At 49.9% G+C, this 22,186-nt stretch overlaps 2 protein-coding genes across 4 annotated transcripts in view; both read left to right on the forward strand.

Annotated features, from left to right (window-relative positions):
* The window catches only part of CADM3 (cell adhesion molecule 3), a 29,420-nt gene extending 17,705 nt beyond the window's left edge, over positions 1-11,715 (forward strand). Inside the window, exons 2-10 of one of the 3 annotated variants that reach the window (XM_068538285.1) lie at positions 387-488; positions 2,543-2,683; positions 3,204-3,356; positions 4,042-4,179; positions 4,544-4,714; positions 6,980-7,070; positions 7,512-7,681; positions 10,336-10,461; positions 11,375-11,715. In XM_068538285.1, coding sequence (XP_068394386.1) covers positions 387-488; positions 2,543-2,683; positions 3,204-3,356; positions 4,042-4,179; positions 4,544-4,714; positions 6,980-7,070; positions 7,512-7,681; positions 10,336-10,461; positions 11,375-11,493 — 1,211 coding nt within the window. In that variant the 3' untranslated portion in view covers positions 11,494-11,715. Of the gene's footprint in view, positions 1-386; positions 489-2,542; positions 2,684-3,203; positions 3,357-4,041; positions 4,180-4,543; positions 4,715-6,979; positions 7,071-7,511; positions 7,682-10,335; positions 10,462-11,374 lie in introns of those variants that run through there. The other 2 variants (XM_068538283.1, XM_068538282.1) reach the window with 2 other exon arrangements.
* Positions 11,716-15,415: 3,700 nt separating this feature from the next.
* Positions 15,416-17,128, forward strand: ACKR1 (atypical chemokine receptor 1 (Duffy blood group)). Its single transcript, XM_068538286.1, has 2 exons — positions 15,416-15,487; positions 16,127-17,128. Exons 1-2 carry the CDS (start codon positions 15,467-15,469, stop codon positions 17,096-17,098), a joined length of 993 nt encoding a protein of 330 aa, XP_068394387.1. The 5' UTR covers positions 15,416-15,466; the 3' UTR covers positions 17,099-17,128.
* Positions 17,129-22,186: the final 5,058 nt, after the last annotated feature.

Consider the following 22,186-nt stretch of genomic DNA (forward strand, 5'->3'; position numbering starts at 1 on the left):
AAAGTCTTTGGTTATCTTTCCTATTTCTGTATGACCTTCGCCAAGTCACTTTTAACCCTAGTGGGCGTCAGTGTCCTCACCTGTGAACTGGGAGAACTGGACCAGATGACCTCTAAGATCTCTGTTGGCTCTAACGTTATGTGATTGACTGCTAAAGCTTAGCATCCTCCTTTAATTCACCCCTTCGGAGGAAGACTTCACTTCCCTTTTCAGGACTTGAGTTAATCTCCCCCTTTTGTGAGAAAGCCACCTTCTCTTAGGTACCCTGGTGAAGCTGCTTTTCACAGGGACCAGTCCTCTCCCCCATCCCCAACAATGAAAGTACAGATCCCAAACGGTAGCAGCCTAAATGTAGGGCTCATCCTTCATGGAGACTCTCTCCCCAGGCTACTGGCAAGAGCAGAATTTGGAGCTGGGGACTCTGGCTCCACTCGAAGAGGCCATGAGCTCCACAGTCTGGAGCAGCCCTGACATGCTGGCCAGTCAAGGTGAGAATCCAGGCCCCCTCATCTCAATGTCCCTCAGTTCCCTCCGCCATCCTCACATCATCTCCCACTCATGTTGCCTCCACCCTGTGTTCTCACTCCCCTCATTACCACACAACTCTTCCCCCTCTCCATTTGACATTTTAGTACTTAGTTCTACACCACCAACTCCCCTGGCACCTACTCCTCCTTCCCTCACCCCGGTACAGGGACCCCTGTATCCCTTACACCTTTTTCCAAAAATAAAATGATTCCAGGAGGAGTGTATTACTCAGAATAAAGAGGTTCTGGAAAGACACAATCAAGATAGAATTCTTCAAAAGGAACCAGGGACAATGGGATTACCAGTCAAAAATCGGTTTATGGCTAGCAGTAAATGATAGGTTTCCCAAACCTTTCATTGAGATATTTAAGGAAGATATCACTTCCACCTTTATTCAGCCAGCTCAGTCTCTGGCTTGCTAACATTAAAGTCATAGTTTTGATTCTCAAGTTAGATGATTACCTGAGGCGCATTCCAGTGAAAAGAGCACTGCCTTGAGACTCAGGATTCTAGTCCTAACTAGAATCACTGATCGGTAGGATGATCTTAAGCAATCACTTCGCCTCCATTGCCTCATTGTCTACATCTGTAAAATGAGGGAATTGGATTCCATGATTCCTAAGATCCCTGTCAGTTCTAATTTTTATGATTCTAAACGCTAAAGCTAGCAGCCAGGCTTTGGGCTCCAATTTGGAGACAGCCACTCAGAAGCGTTGGTGTTTGGTGTCAGCTCCGGCAGGTGCCACCTTCACTCTTCAGGGCCCCTTCTCTGCTAGGAACGCTCATTGAATATTCCTTGGAAATGGAGCTCTGGTGACCAGGAAAGGCAGGAATAAGCAGATAGGGCAGGGGTAAGGTTGGTGCCATAGGGAGTATGGGGATTGTTTTAAATTGCTCAATTAGGGAATGTAGGAAGTACGTTTCTTGGTTTCTGATTCAGAGGCGACAATGCTGGTTAAGTAATTTAGTACCATAGAAGAAATTGTGTGGATGTTTCAGGAATCAGAGCTAGAAGGTGTTATTTTAGCTCTGCAGAGGTCAGTGCCATTGGGTCACAGGAAGTCAGACCTGAAGATGAGGGAATCAATATTAGGAATCAGAATCCATGCTTTGGGGAACATGGGAGAATACTGGGTGGAGGAAGCAAGTATCACACAGACTGAGGAGGGGCTCACAGCTAGGCCTGATTAGAAGGCATATTTGGGATTCAAATGACTCATCCTCACGATATCTTACTAGTCCTTCTTTTGTTTAACTTGACTAAGTAGAGAGGAATTAGAAACCATATTTCTATCACATCGAAGGGAAAACTTTAATCCATTATTCTTTAAAATAACGTCAGGATAGTGATTTGGGTTTGTGTGTTGATTTGGGAGGCGGGTAGTACTGATACTGAAAGGAATATGTTAAGGGAGCTGATGATTGAAGGGAAGTTATTGTTGGAGGAATTGAAAAGTCTGTGTCAAAACGTTTTAGGTTTTTTTAAAAATCTTTTTTGTTTATTTTGCAGTTTTATTAGCTACCTCTTGTGTAAATGAATGTGCAACCCACATTCTTGGGGGTTGGCCTTTTCTTCGCTTTTATAGTTTGGGCATTATTACAACCATTTCTGTTCTTGCTCTTATATGCAGGTGGTGGCAGGAAGGTGAAACAGAATGACAGACTCGTATGTGTGTTTTCAAAGGTGAATGGTAGAACTCTATCAGAAAAGATACATGGGGAGTGGTATGTGTAGATCTGGGGTGCCTTTATCCCTATAAATGTTTGTGGCCCTGTCAGTTCATTCAGCAAATATTCAACAAGTGACTGTTTTTCTGTGCATTCAAAGCAAGAGGAAGTAAGGTCTGTCTTCCCCTGCCTCACCACCACCTCTATTCCTTCCCCCATGATGCGTTAAGAGAATACAGAGACGTGGGCCTTGGATGGTCTGAATTAGATGAGGCGGACTGTGGCCCAGAAATGGGTGGAGGGGCTAGTGCTGCCTTAGGAAACTAACCCAATTCTACCCCTGCAGACAGTCAGCCCTGGACATCTGATGAGACAGTGGTGGCTGGTGGCACCGTGGTGCTCAAGTGCCAAGTCAAAGATCATGAGGATTCATCCCTGCAATGGTCTAACCCTGCGCAGCAGACTCTCTACTTTGGGGAGAAGAGAGGTATTGTCCCATGAGTTATCTGCCTCCATGGGAAACCTGGGCTGGAGAAGGGGGCTGCAGAGCTGAGAGGAAATGTCCCTGTAGTCCAGAGGCTGAGAAACATGAAGGGATGCTGTTTGGGGAAGCAGCAGGCCATGGGCTCCTCAGCTGGTTCCAGAGAAACTTCATAATTATGACTCTGACCTAGGCCATGCATGGCCTTATAGGGTCCTGGAGTGACTCACCCCAAAGGACCCCTAAGAGACAGCTGATGTCAGTGTTACCCCAATGTGGCCCACAGATCCAACCTACTTTTCTGAGTATCTCTGAGGCTACTGAGCCCAATGGCCCAGGAAAGTAACTGAATAAACTAAAGACTACTCAAACTCAGGAGCAGTTTTTTTTTTTTTTTTTTTTTTTTTTTCCCCTGCCCCAAACCACACTAGACCCTTTCTTGAAAAAAAAGCTGGCCTGGGATTGGAAGATAAAGATGAAAGTCACCAGTAAAAGCCTTGCTTCCAATTCTCCCAATTTCCCCCAGCCCTTCGAGATAATCGGATTCAGCTGGTTAGATCTACGCCCCATGAGCTCAGCATCAGCATCAGCAACGTGGCCCTGGCAGACGAGGGTGAATACACTTGCTCCATCTTCACTATGCCCGTGAGAACTGCCAAGTCCCTCGTCACCGTGCTCGGTGAGGCTCCCAAACCCCAGTGTCTCCACAGCGTGCTTCCTTGCAAACAAATCTCCCTGGGTGGGACCCTGAAGCAGCCTAGAGCCAAGCAAGTCTCCAAGCATTTTGGGAAAGTTCAGCGCGTGTTTCCGTTGCAATGGAATGAAATGCAAAGAGTGGTGGGGTCTAAGCTTTTCTCCTTTACTTACTGTTTGCTCTGGGACAAATCTCTTACTCTCTTTGAGCCTGACTTTCCTAACCTGTAACAAAAGGATGATAGTGTCTGTTCCACTTACCTCCCAAGATTGTGTAAGGGAAACATGAGAAGTATGTGCAGTGTATGATTATAATTTCCAAGATGAGTACCCCAGTTGTTTGCATGCTCTCATCTTGATCCTACCTTTCAATTTCCTTCTTTGCTCCCCTGAGCCTCACACTATGTCTGTGGCCACCCAGTTGTGCTTTTGGGTTGTTGGGTCATGTATCATCTCAGATATGGTAAATCTCCCACCACCATATCTCCTCCCCCTGGGGTGGTCTTTCTCTTTGATAAGAGAAAGATAATTTCTCTAGCCTTCTACCCATCATAAACCAAAATAGAACTCAGATATCCTAACCCTCAGAGAGTCTATCTCGGCAGGGAGAGATGAGGTGTGACCTCAGGGTGCTTTTCTTTCCTATCCTGGCCATTCCCTATCCATGGCAGGAATCCCACAGAAGCCCATAATCACTGGCTACAAGTCATCGTTACGGGAAAAGGATACAACTACCCTAAACTGTCAGTCTTCTGGGAGCAAACCTGCAGCCCAGCTCACCTGGAGGAAGGGTGACCAAGAGCTTCATGGTAAGTCCCTCCTGCCTTGGGGGTGACAGGAGGAGGTGGTGCTGGGACAGCGGGGAGGAGAGAGGGAGTGAGGGGTACATGTCTATATGCCTGTGTATGTGCACATAAGGCATGGTGTAGAAGAAGAAAGGGGAATGACAGATATTCTGTGTACAGTCGTGTGTGTGTGTGTGTGTGTGCGCGCGCGCGCGTTGGGGACTCCATCCTCCTTGTGTGTACATATCCATTTCACAACTTCCTAAGCCTGCCTAAGTTGAGACGCACCATCTGTATGTCTACAGTGGGGCCCACACAATCTCTGCATGTTAGGGCTCACTCTGTGTCTATGTGTGTGTGTGAGTGTGTGTCTGTTTCTGCTCTCTAGGGGAACCAACCCGAATACAGGAAGATCCCAATGGCAAAACCTTCACCGTGAGCAGCTCAGTCACCTTCCAGGTCACCCGGGAGGACGATGGGGCAGACATTGTATGCTCTGTGAACCATGAATCTCTAAAGGGAGCTGACAGATCCACCGCTCAACGCATTGAAGTTTTATGTATGTCATGGGCTCGTGAGTGAAGAGTATCCGGTATGAGGGAGTGGGGAAAAGAAACGTGCGGGTTACTGTATATGAAGCACCAGGCACAGATAAGTAAATAGGTTAAAAAAAAAATAAGACAAGAGTTGCCAGGGTTAGGCCAAGGGTCAGCAAACTTTTTCTATGAATGGCCCAATAGTCAACACTTTAGGTTTTGAGGGCCATGTGGTCTCTGTCTTAACTGCTTAACTCTGCTGTTGCTGCAGGAATGTAGCCATAGATCATAGGTAAACAAATGAACGTAGCTATGTTCCAATAAGACTTTATTTACAGAAACATGTAGCTGGCAGGATTTGGCCCGACAGGTAAATTTACCATCTCCTAGGCTAGGCCAGTGTTATGCATCTAGATTGTAAATTGTAGCAGTAACTGTAGCAAATCAAGAATTAGAAGACAGATTCTAGTCTGCCCTCCACCGCTTACTAGCTGAGTGATGTTAAGGAAATTACCCCACTGAGCTTGATTCTTTATTTGCTAAATGAGAAGATGGACATGGAATCACAAAGCCTTCTTCTTGGTCTAACATACTATGAGTTCAAGGAAAGAGGTGGTAGGAAAACATGCTCTCTCTGGCATCATGATTCCCAGATTTTTCCCTATAGTACCCCCACTAGTCTGCCCCAGGTCTGTGATTTTTCTTGGGATTCTGACCTGAAATGGCCACTGTCAAAACCACTACTCCCAACCTTTCCAAGGATCCTCATCCCTCTGTGGAATCTGCCTTGAATATGGGTGGGAAACGACCCACTCACCTGAGGAAATTTACAAATTTTCAAAAAGAACTTTTCTGAGTAGAAAAGTCAAGGGGAAAAAAAAATGAAGTAGAAAGGCAGAAGATAATGAGTTATAAAAGAATGCACTTCTCGTCCTAACTTATCTAAAGGCTGGGTGTTTTTCTAAAATAACTCAAACCTTTCATCTCTTCCTTATGGACGATCCAGGCCTGACTTCAGTGCTCTTTAAATCAATTGCTAGACCCATTGCTGAAACTTGACCATGAGGTAGGTTTGGGGTGGTGTCACTGTCCGTTTAGCAGACTCTCAATCTGGAAACAGACAACCTGGATTCTAGCCGCAGAGCCACTGCTTACTAGCTAGGTCACTTTCACCAAAGCATTTAATCTCGTAGTGGCCCCTTCTTACTTCAGTGAATTTTCATGAGGATAAATGAAACGCTATATAATGAAAGAACTTTGTAAACTTCAAAGTTCTCTATTGCTATAAGGTGCTTCTCTGATTACTAGTTCTGAATGTAAAGCCCCTGGCCTTGGGTTCCTTGTCCAGGGCCTGGTCCCTGGCCAGGGCTAAAGAAGGCCATCCCCTGTCTGAGCCCCAGAGACTTCTCTGTTGGGTACTGGACCATCTGGCAGTTACTCTCCAGGGATCATTTTGGCCCAACTGTGATCAGCAGTCAGTCAACAAATGCTATCCTCCAGGTGCTGCACTAGAGGCTTCTCTGGCTGTGGGCCCCTGGAACACCTGTTCTCTCACCTGGCCTGATTCTCTTTGTCCCGTTTGATTGGACTGAAACACGTTCATTAACCGGATGTTAAGTTTGGCTCTATCCTTAAGGGAAGCTCGGCCTCTTTATCTGTTGTTCTAAACCGGCATCTGGTTGTATTGTTCTATGCGGCCATCTGGACCCAGCCTCCTAAGCAGCCCTTCGGCATCGGTGGCAGATGCCATCATTCCTTCCCAGAACCCATCTATATTGTGTCAGGGCCTTTTTGCAGCCAAAATATGACCTCCATCTCTTGCTGTTTCAAAGCTCTCACTTCATTTTTGGACCAGCCACTAAAAATGATGTTCTGCATTAAAGCATTGCTTCCCGTTTAAGCTCCCTTGCAGAGAGGACGGAGAGGTTGTGAACTCAATCAGTGATCAAATTCAAGTTTATTTGTTCCGTCAGAAACATGTATTAAGTCCCATTTATGTGCTAGGCACAGATGATCCAGTGATTCCCCCTTCTCAGCTGTTAAGACATCCCTTGGGTCCCCAGCAAGGACAGACCTTCCATAATCCTACCTCTGCAAGGTTGCCATATGACTCCCTCACACATCCAACAGCAGTAGTGGTCTTTGCTCACAGAGGTTGGGGGGTGGTCTTTGTTCACAGCCTCTCGGGCTCCTGGGCCTTTAGGGGTGGCGGCTGAAACGCATAACTGGATGATTCTGAGATCGAGGTGACCTTGAGTTTCACGTTGACCCCATTTCCTTCTCCACAGACACACCAACAGCGAAGATTAGGCCAGACCCTCCGCATCCCCGCGAGGGCCAGAAGCTGTTGCTCCACTGCGAGGGGCGTGGCAATCCCGCGTAAGGAGATCCATTTCCTGGATTGTAATACACCTCTACAGACTAAGACTTTGCCTAAAGTCTTCCCATCTCCTTCGTCCTGTCTGAGCCTCTCATTTTCCCTGACACTGTCCAACAACGCCCATCCTCTGACTGCTTCTCCTGCAGAGCAGCAGAAGTGGGGAGGGGCCGCCCCCTGGCTGAGCCCCTGAGGTTCCTGTAAGGAACCAAGTCACAGTTAGATACAAGCTAGGCAATCTTCCTCGTCCCCAGACTGAACCCCAAGGAGTCACTCTCCGCCTGCCTCTGAGCAGCTCAGTGTCTCTGGCCCCTATAACTGCTCGAGCCTTCATCAAACTGTCCTTGACTTCCTTGCTCCCAGTTTTGTGTTGTTTTGTTTTGTCCTTCTTTAGCTCCCTGCCCTATTCTTTTCTGAACACTTCGATTTCTCTGCCTCAACAGCCCCCAGCAGTACCTATGGGAGAAGGAGGGCAGTGTGCCACCGCTAAAGATGACCCAGGAGAGCGCCCTGATCTTCCCCTTCCTCAACAAGAGTGACAGCGGCACCTACGGCTGCACAGCCACCAGCAACATGGGCAGCTACAAGGCTTACTACACTCTCAATGTGAACGGTGAGCCCTCCGCAGCTCTCCTCCAGCAAACCCCTTCTCCTCTCCTCTGCCATCTGGTACCCTGGTCTTTCCGTCTCCTGATAGCATCCCCAGACCATAGTTGGGAGTGGGCTAGTAGGGCAACAGCCCACCACCAGAGGGCCTGAGGACTTAGGCTCTAGGTCCATTCTAGAATGTGGAATAAGGAAAAATCAGTGGATTGGTGGACTTTCATCTGCCTTTGTTTAGCAGTGGTGACCCAGGCAACACCATCCTCCAGCCCCTGCACTCACCTGGCAACAAGAATAAGAATTCTGTGTGTAGAGGCCCCAGAGCCGCTCAAGTGTGGGTGCAGATGCATCTCCCTTTGCAACAGGCTGTCCTCAGAGTTGCTTCTCCTGTGACTAGTACAGGATGCATGCTGCTGCTGTCATCTCCTTTTTCCGCAGACCTTGGACACACTATATAGAATCCAGGTGGAAGATAGAGATAAGTTCGTACTATGCTGAGAGACAGTCAGAATCTTTTCTCAGATGCCATATTTTCTAGAGAGACTACATGATGCTCCTTCTCTGAAGTTCTTCCCAAAGGTGTGACCACACAATCCAGCTTCAGGAGAAGTGATAGGCTAGGACAGAGGCCTCTTTATGCAGAGGTGGCAGGAGGTTTTTTGAAGACCCCAACAGCAGTGGGGTCCTGCCAGAAAGCCTTAATAAGCCTTTCCTCAGAATAGGGGAAATGCATCGGCAGGGGAACATGAGAGACTCACGTATGTGAAATGCCCATTAAAGCAGTGTAGGGATAGAAGCCAGGCCTCCCAGGGATAAGAGATCAGAGATCTTGGGACCAAAGTGTCTAGATGGGGTGATTCCAACTCCAGGAGCAGACCTCAGCATGTGGGAGCTGCCTCAGCACAACAAACAAAGCTATTGTAGGGTGCCAGGAGCAAGGACAATGCACTGAGGTCCTGTGTCTGCCCCCAGATCTCTGACGATGATTGGCAGTGAGAGAAAATTCCTGTGCCCTTGTGGTTGGTCTCTTGCTGATCTCCCCCGACCCTGTGCTAGAAAGCGCGGTCCTGTTTGACGGCATCTGCTGCCAGTGCTGACGCCTGGTGGTAGCAGGAGTTACTGCATCTCCTTCCAGAAATAATCCTAAACCGTGTTGACTCCCAACTACCTGGAGTGAAATTAAATGGAGCTCTACCTAGAGACAGTGACATGTAATTGATGACCCCAGAGGTCATTTTGGTCGTGCAGATCTATGCTCTTCTAGGGAATTTACATTCCCACAGCCTCTGGGATAATTATCCAGGACTGATTTTTAATGTGGATTGTGTCTCACATTCTCCCAGGGGCGGGGGGAGAGGGGAGAGAAGAGGAAGAACAGTGGATAACCTCACTGTGCTTCCTCCAGATTACACCATCACACCCACCCCTCCTATCATAGAGCCCCAGGGACCTTCTTCTCCCTCCCTCCCAAGCAGAGCATAAAAACCAGAGCATAAGATTTTTTTTTCCAAATAAGGCAGAGACAGGCAAGGAACTAAAAAGCTGGTCCAGTCAAGCCTGAGGAGACATAAGGCAGGAGAGACAAAATGTATGAGGAGTCAATGAGGCATCAAGGCTCAAGCTGAGTCTATAAAAAAAACAGTAGCTCTCCCATGGGTGGGAGAGCCGCAACTACAGCTCATGTAATTTGGGACACATCAGAACTGTGTCCTGGGCCTGTGCACTGTCTCCTCAGATCTGCGGAACTCTGACTAAGGCTGTGGCTCTCCTTCGCATGCCTGGCCAAACCTGTGCTTGGGAATCTGTCCTCTATAGATGCTGCTATGGAGGACAGATTCTCTATATCCAGTGGCCCGAGACCTTGCCATCATGGGAGGAAGCAGTTCAGTCTTTGTCCTTCCCACAAACCTTTGGTTGGTGGGGAAGTGAAGATGGAGTCCCAGACCTCTCTAATGAGACCTGCTGGAGGATTGGGTGTTGCTGGAACTCTAAGCTCCCCTACCAAGAAGGAACACTATTCTTTATGCAGGGAGTCACATTCCATCGTCTTTTGTAAGGTGCTCTCAAAGTGCCTCTTCCTGGCTCCATCAGTTTTTCACTTCTCCTTCCCTATCTGATATCAGGACAATGGGTGGATATGGTGAGAAGCCCCCCCTAGAAAGGCCAGCTCAGAATATAAAGCAGACGGGAGGATAAGAGGGCATGGGGGATAGGGAAGAAATACTCTGATGACCAGAAATTGAAAGAAAGAGAGAGACAGACAGGCACACCACACACACATACACACACACACACACACACACACACAGAGAGAGAGAGAGAGAGAGAGGAGAGAGAGAGAACAAGAGATGATTTAGACATGAAAGTGATGATCTTTGACCAAGGTCAAGCTTCAGGTTCACGAACTCAAAAGGTTCAGTGTGAGCAGAGGTATCTATGTATTCATGATTACATTATTTTAAAACAATTACTCTGTTCCAGATACTCTGTAAGAAACTAGGTACAAAATAAGACGTATCCCTTTTTGCTGGATGATGCCACTCCATTCTCCTGATGTTAGTCCATGTTCTGTGCCGTGCAAGATGATTCATGGCCAGGTCAGAAATGCTGTACGATAAAGGGTTCCTCCCAGACCTGACTGTTGTGCATCCCACCTCCCTCCAGATCCCAGTCCGGTGCCCTCATCCTCCAGCACCTACCACGCCATCATTGGCGGGATTGTAGCTTTCATCGTCTTCCTGCTGCTCATCCTGCTCATCTTCCTTGGCCACTACTTGATCCGGCACAAAGGTCAGAGGCGTGAGGGAAGCATCAGGAGGACGTGGGCGTGGGTAGGGAGATCAGTGAGTGAAGGGCAGGCCGGTAGGAGCAGGCTGCAGGAAGGGCCTTTGGAGACTCAGTCGGCCCCTTGGAGAGTTTGAGGAGGAAAGAACACAGCCAACCCTGTGATAAACTGAGCACCTCCAACCCCACAGCAGAGCGTGATCACTTGGTGATCAGCCAAGTAAAATCAAACCTTCCCACCCAGTCAGCAGCTGCTTCCCCCCTGCTGCTCTGCCTCCAGGGTCTCCTGCCTTTAAGACAGAGGACTGCCGAAAACTCTGCATCTTCTTCCCATTCCTTCCTGCACTTTCCTCCTTTCTGTTTAGCCTCGTGTTTTTTGTCCTTTGGTCTCCCTGTGCCTTGTCCTCACACCACCCCTTTACTTTTCTCTCCTCTCCTGTATCCCTGCCATCTCTCCCTCCCCTTTTCTCACACGCCTTCCTCTCAGACCTCCCCCTCTGTTATTCCTTCTAGCCAGCAGCTGGACTTAGGTGGACTGCGCAAATGCTAGCCAGATCTCAGGTTCGTTGTCATGGAGCTGACCTAGCAGTTTCCCTATCACCACCTTACATGCACACACGCATATATACACACATACACACACATATACACACACATACACACACCATTTTTTTTTTTTTTTTGGCCTGTATTATAGATCAGACTCTAATTAAAGGCAGGAGTCATTAATTCTTGGAGGTGTGGTCAGGTGATGGATGTTGGCAGCAAGATGCAAATTAGGGCAGGCGGGGAGGAAGAAAGCTCTAGGCAGGAGAAAAATTACAGAAGCAAGGTGTGGGTGGGTGGTGGAAAAGTGGACAGAGGGGCTTCAGAGGTTTGGAAACTGCTCCTAAAAGAAGGAGCCTCTCTCTCTCCCCAGGAACCTACCTGACACACGAGGCGAAAGGCTCTGATGACGCCCCAGATGCGGACACAGCCATCATCAACGCAGAAGGCGGGCAGTCGGGCGGGGACGACAAGAAGGAATATTTCATCTAGGGGCAGCCCCCCAGGGACCCCGTGGGGACTGCTGGGGCCATCACCAACCTGGACTTGTACAGAGCGACCCCAGGGCCACCCCTCCCGCTTGCTCCCCAGCCCCCCCCCCCCACCCCCCTGTACAGAATGTCTGCTTTGGGTGCGGTTTTGTACTCGGTTTGGAATGGGGAGGGAGGAGGGCGGGGGGAGGGAAGGTTGCCCTCAGCCCTTTCCGTGGCTTCTCTGCGTTTGGGTTATTATTATTTTTGTAACAATCCCAAATCAAATCCGTCTCCAGGCTGGAGGGGCAGGGGTCCTGGGGTGAGGAAAGCAAAAAACAAAAAAGAAAACAGAAACAAAATTTAAAAAACCCAGAGTGTTAGGAGGAGAATGAGGAGAGGGTAAGGGCAGGAAAGAAGCGGGGTCAGTTTGGTGGGGGGCTCTCACCAGCCCTCCATCTTCTACAGCAGGAGCTCTTCCTGGACTTCTCCAGGGACGGGGAGGTTGTGAGCAGGAGCTGGAGGTGGCTTTTCCTCTGTTAGTCGCACACCTTGAGCTCTGGACAGAGGAGCAGGTACCATCTGACACCCCCTTCTCCACCCCAACAGGAAAGGAGTGAATGGGGGTCCCCGAGGGGATGTGACCTGCAGGTGGCATGCAGCCACGTGCGCGGGGGCCCAGGGCTTCCCCGTGGGGGAGGACACCGGTCCTTGCAGGAGGGGCAGACTTGGAGAGGAAGGATGGCAGAGATGGCCCCCCACGATGAATGAAGCCAGGCCCTTTTCCCAGGAACTGCCCTCGGTGGGGATGATAGCAGAGCAAGGCTGCCCTCCTTGCTCCAGCAGCTGTGGGAGAGACACTGCTCTGGGCCCTAAACTGCATCCGCTTCCCCGCCGAGGGGCCCTTCACTCTCACCCGAGCCCTGGACTGTGGCAACCACTCATCTTATGGCATTGCTCGGCAACTCCTCCTCCCTGTCTTGTGCTGCCCTGTGCCCCTTCTTGTTCCCGAAGCTGTCCCTTAGTCCTCCCTCCCTCCCTCAGCAGCCAGGCAGACATAACAACAAAAATACTAAAAGGAGCTTCACTGCACTGAGCTGTTTCCTGCCCAAACGAAGGGAATAATGTGAGTGCATGTCTGTGTGTGTCTGTGCACATATATGTGTGTGAGTGAGAGGCAGAGGGGCTCCTGGGCTTGTGGGCGGGCTGTGGGAGGAGGGCTCCTGTAAAGGAGGGCTTTGGGAGCTGACGGTCCCTAGGCAGGCTGTGTACCTCACCTGGGATGTCGCCCCATCCTGGTATTTTCCATGCCGTCCCCAGCGCCCATCTGTCATGGAGAAAACAGTCCCAGGGTGTGTTTTTGCTCACGTCCGCCTCATCTCTCCCTAAAACACAGGGCATTCAACCCCCGCCTCCATCTCCCCTCTCAGAGCCACGGAGTCAGTGCCACAGCCTTTGCTATGCATCCCTCGGCCTCTCCCTGGCGCTGACCCCTGGAATGACCACTGTCACTTCTTGTTCCCATAGTCTGTACCCGGCGCGTTGAGGGCTGGGAGTGATGCTGCCTGTCTCCTTCCCATCTCCACCCCTGCTTTTGATTTTCTGTCTTCCTTGTGGCCGAGCCGGTTGCCGTGGAGACGAGACTGCTCGCCCCTCCCCGCCAGCCGGCCGCCCTGCCTCAGACCCAGGGTGCCCCTTGGCACTGCTCTCCCCCTCCTCCAGCATGTACTCCTGCCCTGACAACCCAGGGGCGTGCAAAGTGGGGGCAGCTGCAGGCAGCAGATCTGCCACCCTTTTCAGTTCAGGTAATACCGTTGTGAATCTTCCAGCCGCTGGTTAGAGCCCGGGGTCCCCTCCTCTTACAGCAGCAAGGCAGCCTAGGGCCCCAGGCCTGTGGGCTCCCTGCCTCCCAGCACCCGCTTTTGGGAAAATGACTTTTCCTCTTTGAGCTGAACCACTCTGTCCATATTACACAGAAGCCATATTTGTACGGGGGCGGGGGGAGGGGGAGAGGGGCCGTTGTGCTGTGTGTGTGTCCGTCTTGGGGGGGGGGGCGGGGCAGGGAGCAGCGAGGGCATCGTGTATCTTTATAATCTTTCTAACTCTCCTGTGCTAATCTCAGAGGGGCCACCCTCAATATATCCGGATTATCCGTGTCCTTCGGCTGCCTCCTTCTTGCCGCTCTTGCTCCTGTTGGGATGCGTGTGTGTAAGGGCTGTTCTGCTGGTCCCCCTGCACGTGGCGCCTCCAGGGGTGGTGTGTGCCTTGCCGTGCTGCTCCCCCCAGGGCATCTTGTATGGAATGGATATAACTCTCCAAGGGAGAGAAGTGCGTTCATCCCCTTTGGCCAGGTCCTTTCATTCCACAGCACCTGACTGCTCCCCATGCCCTCTGCCAGGCTGTGCTGGAGAAGGAGGAGACACCCCCCCCCCCAACACCATGCCAGGACCACTTCAACAGAGCCCCCCTCACCAAACTCCCTTTCTAGCCCACCTCATGTTGAACCTGAAACTGAAGCTAGAGTCCTGGGAGAAAGGGGACCATCTTAGCAAGATGGCCATCCCTCTGCACCTTGACTTCCGCCTCCAGGCGGCGCTATGTGAGTGGGAAAGACCACTCGTCAGACCTGACGCTACCACATCCCGCGCTTTCCTGGACAAATGAAACAGTGTCGCCTAACCAACTCTGTTTATCTCATTGTTCCAACTCGGACACTCCATGACTCACCCTTCCCAATGTCCAGGCTAAGTGTCCCCAAGTGAGGAAATAAAATGCAGGGTAGGGGTGGAGGGAACAAAAGAGCAGAGATCACGTGAAAGCAGTGGGATGGTGGGGAGAGGGGGTACCAAGGAGCAGAGGTGTCGGTTTAGAGGCATCCTTCTTCAGGGTACACGCCTTTTCTCCCTGTGCCAACTGGAGAGAAATAGCTCTCCCCCACCACAAGAAACTTTACATCTTGCTAAGGTGCCAGGCCAGTGTAGCATTTCCAGAGCTTTTATGTCCCCCAACAGAAATATGAATAGAGATTACCCCATAGGCAACAGTCCCATTTTAAAATATGCTGTCCCATTGTCCCCCGGAGCCTGCTTTAACTTGTCACGTCATGTGTTCTGCTTGGTATAGAAGATGCATTCGCTGTGCCCATAGGTGGCTGGGCAAGTGCCCAATCGCTCCCTGAAGTAGCTTCATTATGCAACCTTGACAGCTGCCCCCAAGCCCTCCCTCCTCTCACACTGAAACACCCAGACCTGGAGATAGCAGTACACACACCAAGACACGTGCCTAAAACCTAGCACTAAGATATGATACACAGGATACACAATACACAGCCACACACACAGACAAGTACAGATAAGTAAGTACATTCCTACACCCAGACTGATACACAAAGAGCCCCTGCTCGCACACATGTGGCTCAGGCTGTCAACATCACATGGATCCAGCCACAAGCAGCACTAATACCCCCTCCCACAAACACGTCCCTTTTGAACTATCTTTCCTTGGATCAAGTTCAAGGGGACAGAGAAGCAGCGAGAGCCATCAGCTGCCCTTTCCCTCCAACTTCCCAGCACATCTCTTATCTCTGTCTCACACTTCACCTCTGGCCCCCTCTTCCTTCCTTGTGCTTGAAGAATCCCTTTATGCTGGGAACCCCCTGGCTTCTCCACCTTTGGAAAGCCTCCCTTTCCACCTTCGGGAAAATACCCACCTTCTGGTCCCCACCTTTTTCCTTTCCTGAGTGCAGGTCCCCACCAGCGGAATCCACCCTCAAAACAGGAAGCCCCGGGCCAGGGCCTCAAGTGGTCCTGAGGCTCAGGCAGGCAGTGGGCGTGGGGTAAAGACTTCCTGAATGCATCCCCATCCTGCACTGCCCGCCCCATAGCCCTGCCCAGAGCCAATGGCCTTCATTAGTCCCTGGCACTTATCTGGGAACCACAGCCACTGACAGAACTATCCCAGCCCATCTCTCTGCCTGCCCTGAGCCCAGCAGTGTCATGGGGAACTGTCTGCACCCGGTGAGTGTGGGGCTGAGCCCACAGCCCCTCCCTCTCTGCCCCCCACCCCTCCTTCTGTCTGCCCCTCGGGTCTGTATACCTCTCTCCTTCTCTCATTTCTTGTCCCTTCCCTCGTTTTCCTTCTCCCCTTGTTACCTCAGTGTCCTAGGTCCCCCATTATTTGCCTCCTCATTCATCTTTGTCAGTTCCATCCAGACCTCCCCCCTCCCCGCTCTCCCAGTCCTGTCCACTCCCCTTCCCTTGTTTTTCTTTTCTTTTTTTTTTTTTTTTAAGATTTTTTTTTTTTGCCATGGACCATTTTTTTAAGTCTTTATTGAATTTGTTACAATATTGCTTCTGTTTTATGTTTTGGTTTTTTGGCCGCGAGGCATGTGGGATTTTAGCTCCCCGACCAGGGATCAAACCCGCATCCCCCAGCACTGGACCACCAGGGAAGTCCCTTCCTTTGCTTTCTTATGACTCTTGGCTCCTCCTGAGTCGCCCTGCCTTGTCCTCTCCCACCATCCCCACTCCATCCAGCTCTTCCAGCCCCCACTTCCCCACTGTCTTTCTCTCCCCACCTCTTGCCCTCGGTTCCCAGGATACCCTTCAGTGGGGTAACTAGATGCTCTGATTGCCCCTTCTGAGAATGTCCTCCAGGTGGCTGATGACAACTGTACTAAGTTGGCCGTTGAAGACAAGAATTGGAGTGAATTTCTTGAGTTGTACGACGCAGACTATAACTTCACCGATGTGGAAGCAGCTGCGCCCTGCCACTCCTGTATCCTGCTCGACGACTCCTCACTGCCCTTCTTCATCCTCGCCAGTGTCCTGGGCATCCTGATGAGTGGAGCCGTCCTCTACGCGTTTCTCAGACCTCTGTTCCCCCGTCGGGTCTACCAGAACCGGTCTATCCTGGTGCAGTTGGCTGTGGGCAGTGCTCTCTTCAGCATTATGGTGCCCATCCTGGCACGGGGGCTAAGTGGGGCCCTCATCACCTCCCTGTGCCACCTAGCTCACTTGGTCTCGTATGGCTCAGCCTTTGCCCAAGCTCTGCTGATAGGGTGCCATGCCTGCCTGGGCCCCAAACTGGGTATAGGTCACGTCCCAGGCCTCAGGCTGGGGATCAGTGTGGGACTTTGGGGAGTGGCTGCCCTATTATCACTGCCAATCACGCTGGGCAGTGACACTTCCCATGGACTCTGCACAGTGACCTTCAGCGGGGAATGGGAAATTCTGCGGTACATACATGCTGCAGCCTGTTTTGCCATCTTCATCTTGTTGCCACTGGGTTTGTTGGGAGCCAAGGGGCTGAAGAAGGCATTGGGCAGGGGGCCATGTCCCTGGGTTGATATCCTGTGCGTCTGGTTCATTTTCTGGTGGCCTCAGGGCATGGTTCTGGGATTGGACTCCCTGGTGAGGTCCAGGGCCATGGTGGTGTCAACATGTCTGGCCCAGCAGACCCTGGACGTGCTGCTGGACCTGGCAGAAGCCCTGGCAATATTGCACTGTGTGGCTACACCCCTGCTCCTTGCCCAGGTCTGCTACCAGGCCATTCAAACTTCTCTGCCCTCCTTGCCTCTCTCGGCAGCACAGTCTTCTCATCTGGACATCCTTGGATGCAAATCCTAGCTCTCTTCCCACCTGTCAACCTGAATTAAAGTCTATGCTGTTTTTATGAAGCTGGTGGTTTCTTGTTTTGTCTGGGGATGTAGAGGAGAGGGAGGAGAATGGAGAGAGAGAGAGAGAGATTTCACACCAGACTTTCCTGGCAGCGTCTGCTTCTCTGGCTGGCCTGGGGAGAAAATGAATGATGTGCAAACATCCTCGGGGCACACAGATGTTCTCTTGAGGTGTGGGGTTACTGCCATCTCAAGGGGGGAGAGCAGGGGGACCAGAATATGAGGAGAGCAGCTAAACCTAAACTAGAAGAGATGGCTTAGCTAGTAAAGAAAGAAGAGAAGCTGTTGCAGAAAGCAAATGAAATCGGAATAGAAGCCAGAGAGAGAAAAACAGAGAAAACTGAAGATGAGGCCAGAGCATGACTCCTCCTCTCTGCTCAGCCTGTCCAGCCTTCCTCCCTGCCTTCTGTCTCCCTGTTGGCTTTGCTTAGAGATCAGGGTGGTGGTGGGGAAGGTGGAGAGAAGCATCCTGGGGGACCTTACTTAGTCCAGGGAGCATATCAAGATAATTCTAAAGCCACTTCCCAGGAGTCATCTCTCCGAGGTTTACTCCTCAGCATAATCCAAATGCCTGTGTGTGTGTGTGTGTGTGTGTGTGTGTGCATGTGTGCATCTGTCTGTCCTCAATCTGTTAGAACCCATATCCACGTTTGATGCATGCATGTAATAACAGATGTCTACGTGTATACTTGCCTCTCCATCAGTGTCTGATTTGCATTTGTGTATGCTCTGATCTCTCTCAGGCCTCTCCCTCCACCTCATTCTGTTCTCCTTCCTTGTTCTCAGGATATGGAATCAGGATTTGTAACTCACTCCTTACCAAATGAGTTTTCCTTACTCCGGTTTCTGTATCTAGTCTTCTCCGTGGAAGGCTGTGTAGAGGGAACTAAAATAACCAAGATGTTGTGAAGCCTGAGATACTTAATGGGAAAGGGCCTGATCTGGCTGGGTCATCTTCTTGGAATCCCCCAAATTTCCCTTTCAAACACCTTTCAGCTCTCAAAATAAACCTTTTTTGTTTGCCACACAAATATATCCTTCCGCTTTCCACGCTGTACCCTTTCACCCTGGGCGCCCCCCCCCCCCCACCGCCCCTTTCTCGGGATGCTTAGTCATGATCCTGAGGGCTTTTTCTCAGCCAAGTTCGGGTGATGATGGTAAGGACCATGAATAAGCCCCACTTCATAAGGGGAACAACTTCTACTGGCACCAACAAATTCACCGTCTACCCAAGATACCACACACACACAAATGAGTTTCTCCCTCCAACCCAGTTAAAAAGCTGGGGAGACTTGAGAGGTACCTTACATCTGTCTGAATCTAGGTATGGTCTTTCATTTTTCAAAGATGTGCTATAACTGGTTTCTCCCCTAAACCGTTTCTGCTTGACTCTGGACTTTGGAGATAAGTAGGAGAGTGCAGGAGAGGAGCAGAGATGAGTTAGAGCATCCTAGGCTCGGGGAATTTTCCTTGGTGGGTGCAGTGACAAATCCTCTCAGTCCCCCACCTCCTGTCTCCTAGCAACCACCAGATTAGCTGCCGATTGGTGTATCCTAAATTGAAAGGTGGGATTTAGGGACCTATTGAGAGGTGGGAGACATTCTGAAACAGAAAGGAAGACAGAGAAAATGAAAAAAGACATAATTTACAAACCTAAATTATGCTAAGGTCTCCAACCACAGTTTATGCATGTGTCCCAGTGTTCTCTTTTTTCTTACTCCCTTTCCCGCCTAGTCTCATAGTTTGCCCCCGTGCAGCACCTGACCACTCTCAATCCTTCAGACATTGGCCAACTCCCTTACAAGCTACTGGATTCAGAGGCTGACCTAGTTAAGGGGGGAGGAGAGGGCATTTTCGACTTGCTTGTTGAATCTTCCAGTGTCAACCTGATGCAAGGGAGGCTTAATTTAAGACCACTGGGGTTGTCTTATCTACACCCCAAGCCATGCCTCCAGATAGAAATCCCTCTTTGCTCAGTCCTGTTAGAGAGACCCTCAGATAGCTCTGCAGCTCTCACATCTTTCACAAAAGAAAGGCAGAGGCAGAAGCCTGCAGCTGATAAGAGGTCAGGATGGGTTGGAGACGCCTCCCCATGGCTATCTCCTCCCCATTCCACCTCTACAGCTTTGCCCCAGTCCCCTAGGGGGCTGGCCTTTCCCTGTGTTATCTACACTGAATTTGGATAGTTCTTCTGTAAGTCTAACCCTGGCCTCAGTCATTTCTTTAAGGCTTTCCTGGGGTCCTGTCACCCCAGTCCATTTAACCCACTAAATGCCACCAGCCACTCCCAAACTAGTCTAACTCTGGCATCTTTTCTGCAACCCTTCAGGAATACAAATCCTATTTCCTTTGAACCCTTAAGAATTTAATCTCAGGGAAGGCAAAGACTTTAGCTGTGTATGAGTTATTGGGCCTAAAGAAAAAATCCTCTCAGAAAGATGACAGCCAGGGAGCAAGCTCTTGGGAACACTCCACACCCTGGGGAGGGGTCAGTCTGCATTGCTTCTTTATGGAGAGAGACTTATTCCCTAAGGGAAGATGGAAGATCACATTGACGCCCATAGTTCATTGATTTCAAACTGCAACCCCTCCCAAAGGATTTAGGAAGCAAATACCTGGTCCTCACACCCTTTTATCTACTCCTATTTGTGTAAACCCCCAGCCCCATCATCACCTTCCTCCAGAAACCACCCTCAGAGAATTCTGATTGAAAACTTCACTGGGGTTTCAAACCCAATTCATCGCCAACTCTAATTGCCAGGGATTTGCATGAAAACCATTGTATGCTATCCAATTATTCTCTGGGCACAAGGAGAATCGCAGTTTTAATTAACAATAACGCACCTTGCAGACGAATGTGACTGTTTAGGTTAATAAACAAGTCCAAGCCCTTCCAGATCATCGCTGCACATCTTCTCGTGATTTGGGCAGGAGGGGCGTGGGGCACGCAGGGTGTGGGGGGAGGTTAGAAGTCCATTCAGCCAAAATGCGTGTCAGCTTTCATCTTCCCTATAACTATCTGGTGAAGGGAAGGGGGAATCTCCAGGAGAAAGGGGTCCTTGAAAAAACTGATTTAGGGAAATCTAGGGGCATAGTATTAGGGGGATTTTAGGCATCTTTACATCACCCTTAGACTTTTAGAAACCTTTTAGACACAGTTGTAGAAACAAGAGGAAGAGGTCCTTGTAATGCTCAAATATCTCTGATTCATTGTCCAGTTGCTTGCAAATTTGATGTCTTCCATGAGATCCCCAACAGTCCCAACCCTGCCATTTCTCCCCATATTTTTGGGTATGTTCCTACCATATTTGGGGGACACTTAGAAGTTGTTTACTCCCTAAGATTTCACAGATAATGTCCCAAGTTCCACCCTTGACCTCCTCAAGGATCATTCTTTGTACTTTTCTTCCTGGGTAATTCTCTGCATCCTGGAAGAATACACTGCATGTGACTCCAAACTGGATGTTTCTGAAGGGCCTGGGCCTTCTCTTCTCCCTCTACATCAGGTATCATTAGCGTATGGGGGAGGGGAGATCACAGCTCTCTTGGAAAATCTGATGAAAGTTGTGAAGTCTCTTTTCAGGAAAATATAATATTACACCCCAAATTTGGTATTTAGTTCTCCCCTGCTGTACCCAGAGCTAAACTCACATGCTTTCCCACTGCCTATTGGGACTTCCATAAGTCTCCTCCCTGCTCAGTAAGCCAGAGGCCCAGTGGCCTAGGGGACTTTCTGTTCTTTGAATGGGCAAGTCCTGTTTCCACTATAAGAGTCTCTGCCCTTGACATCTCTTTTACCCAGAACGCTCTTTCCTGTGCTTTTTCCATGACTGACACCTTCCCATACTTGAGATCTCAATGCAAATCTCGCCTCCTCCAAGAATGACCTTCCCTGACATCCAATGGGCTATAGCCCCCAGCCACCTCACGCACCTACTGATTCCCCACCAATTCACCTGGGACGTTTCCAGTGTACCATGTATCACACATTGAAATCGTCTCTTTCTTCATTTGTTTGCTTACCAACTTATTGCTAATCTACCCTTCCTCCCACCACTAGAAAACAAGCACCAAGAGTGCAAGAACTTTTCCCCTTTTGTGACTGGAGCATAATCAGAGCTCAGTAAACATGTGCTAAATATGGGAATTAATTAATTTTATATGAAGAAAGCATGGTCCCCACCCTGGAGGGTTTACGGTCCCGTGGGGAAGAGGAACAAGTAAGCAAATAATTAGCACAGAAGAACTGCCAGAAAACAGAGCTCCTCTCCATAAGTCCTATAGGCCATCTCTCCCACACCATGCAAGCATTTGGTGGCTGAAGAGATTGGAGGGCTGTCAGCACACAATTTCTGAGAACCTGTTTTCTGGATCAACTTTCAGGTGGCTGGAGCTGGGGGACTTCACCACTTCACCACAGTTCCCCAGCCACGTTGGAGGAATAATGCGTGCTTTCCTTTGGGACAAAGCTGCGAGCTTTGGACAGCAGGGGAAAGCTGGGAAGCGCTGTCATTCTTCGTCTTTACTTGTGGAAAAGTGAGTCCCAGGAGACTCACCAGAGTTCTGGGAGACAGTTTTCCATTGGCTCAGAACCAAATTTGGAGCCTAGCCACCTCCTCACATTTCATCACACTCAGCGGGAGAGCCCACACCCTCCTTGGATCTAAAAGTCATTTCCGTCTCCTTGCTGATTTTTTTCTTCTCTGTTCTCCCTCCTCCTCTTCTTTAGTTCCAGGTTAGTGCCCCTGCCCCCTAGCCTTTCCCAACCTCTGAACTCTGGTTCCTTCTTTCCCATTCTGGCCTCTGTAGCCAGAATGTGGCATTTATCTCTCTGCAGTTCTAGGTACTTGGTCGGGTTAACCCTTTAAGGCACTTAGGGGTGTATAATTCATTTCATTTAAAGGATGTATTGAGTGCCTTCTAAGTTCAAGACACTGTGAGAGGTCCCAGAAGACACAGAAGTGAATCAGACACAGTTCTGGACATCAGCATCTCTCTGGACTCATCTGGTCCCCTCCTGTCCCCTTCCTTCCTTGGT

Source organism: Eschrichtius robustus, chromosome 3 (genome assembly GCF_028021215.1).
Source record: "Eschrichtius robustus isolate mEscRob2 chromosome 3, mEscRob2.pri, whole genome shotgun sequence".
NCBI lineage: Eukaryota > Metazoa > Chordata > Mammalia > Artiodactyla > Eschrichtiidae > Eschrichtius > Eschrichtius robustus.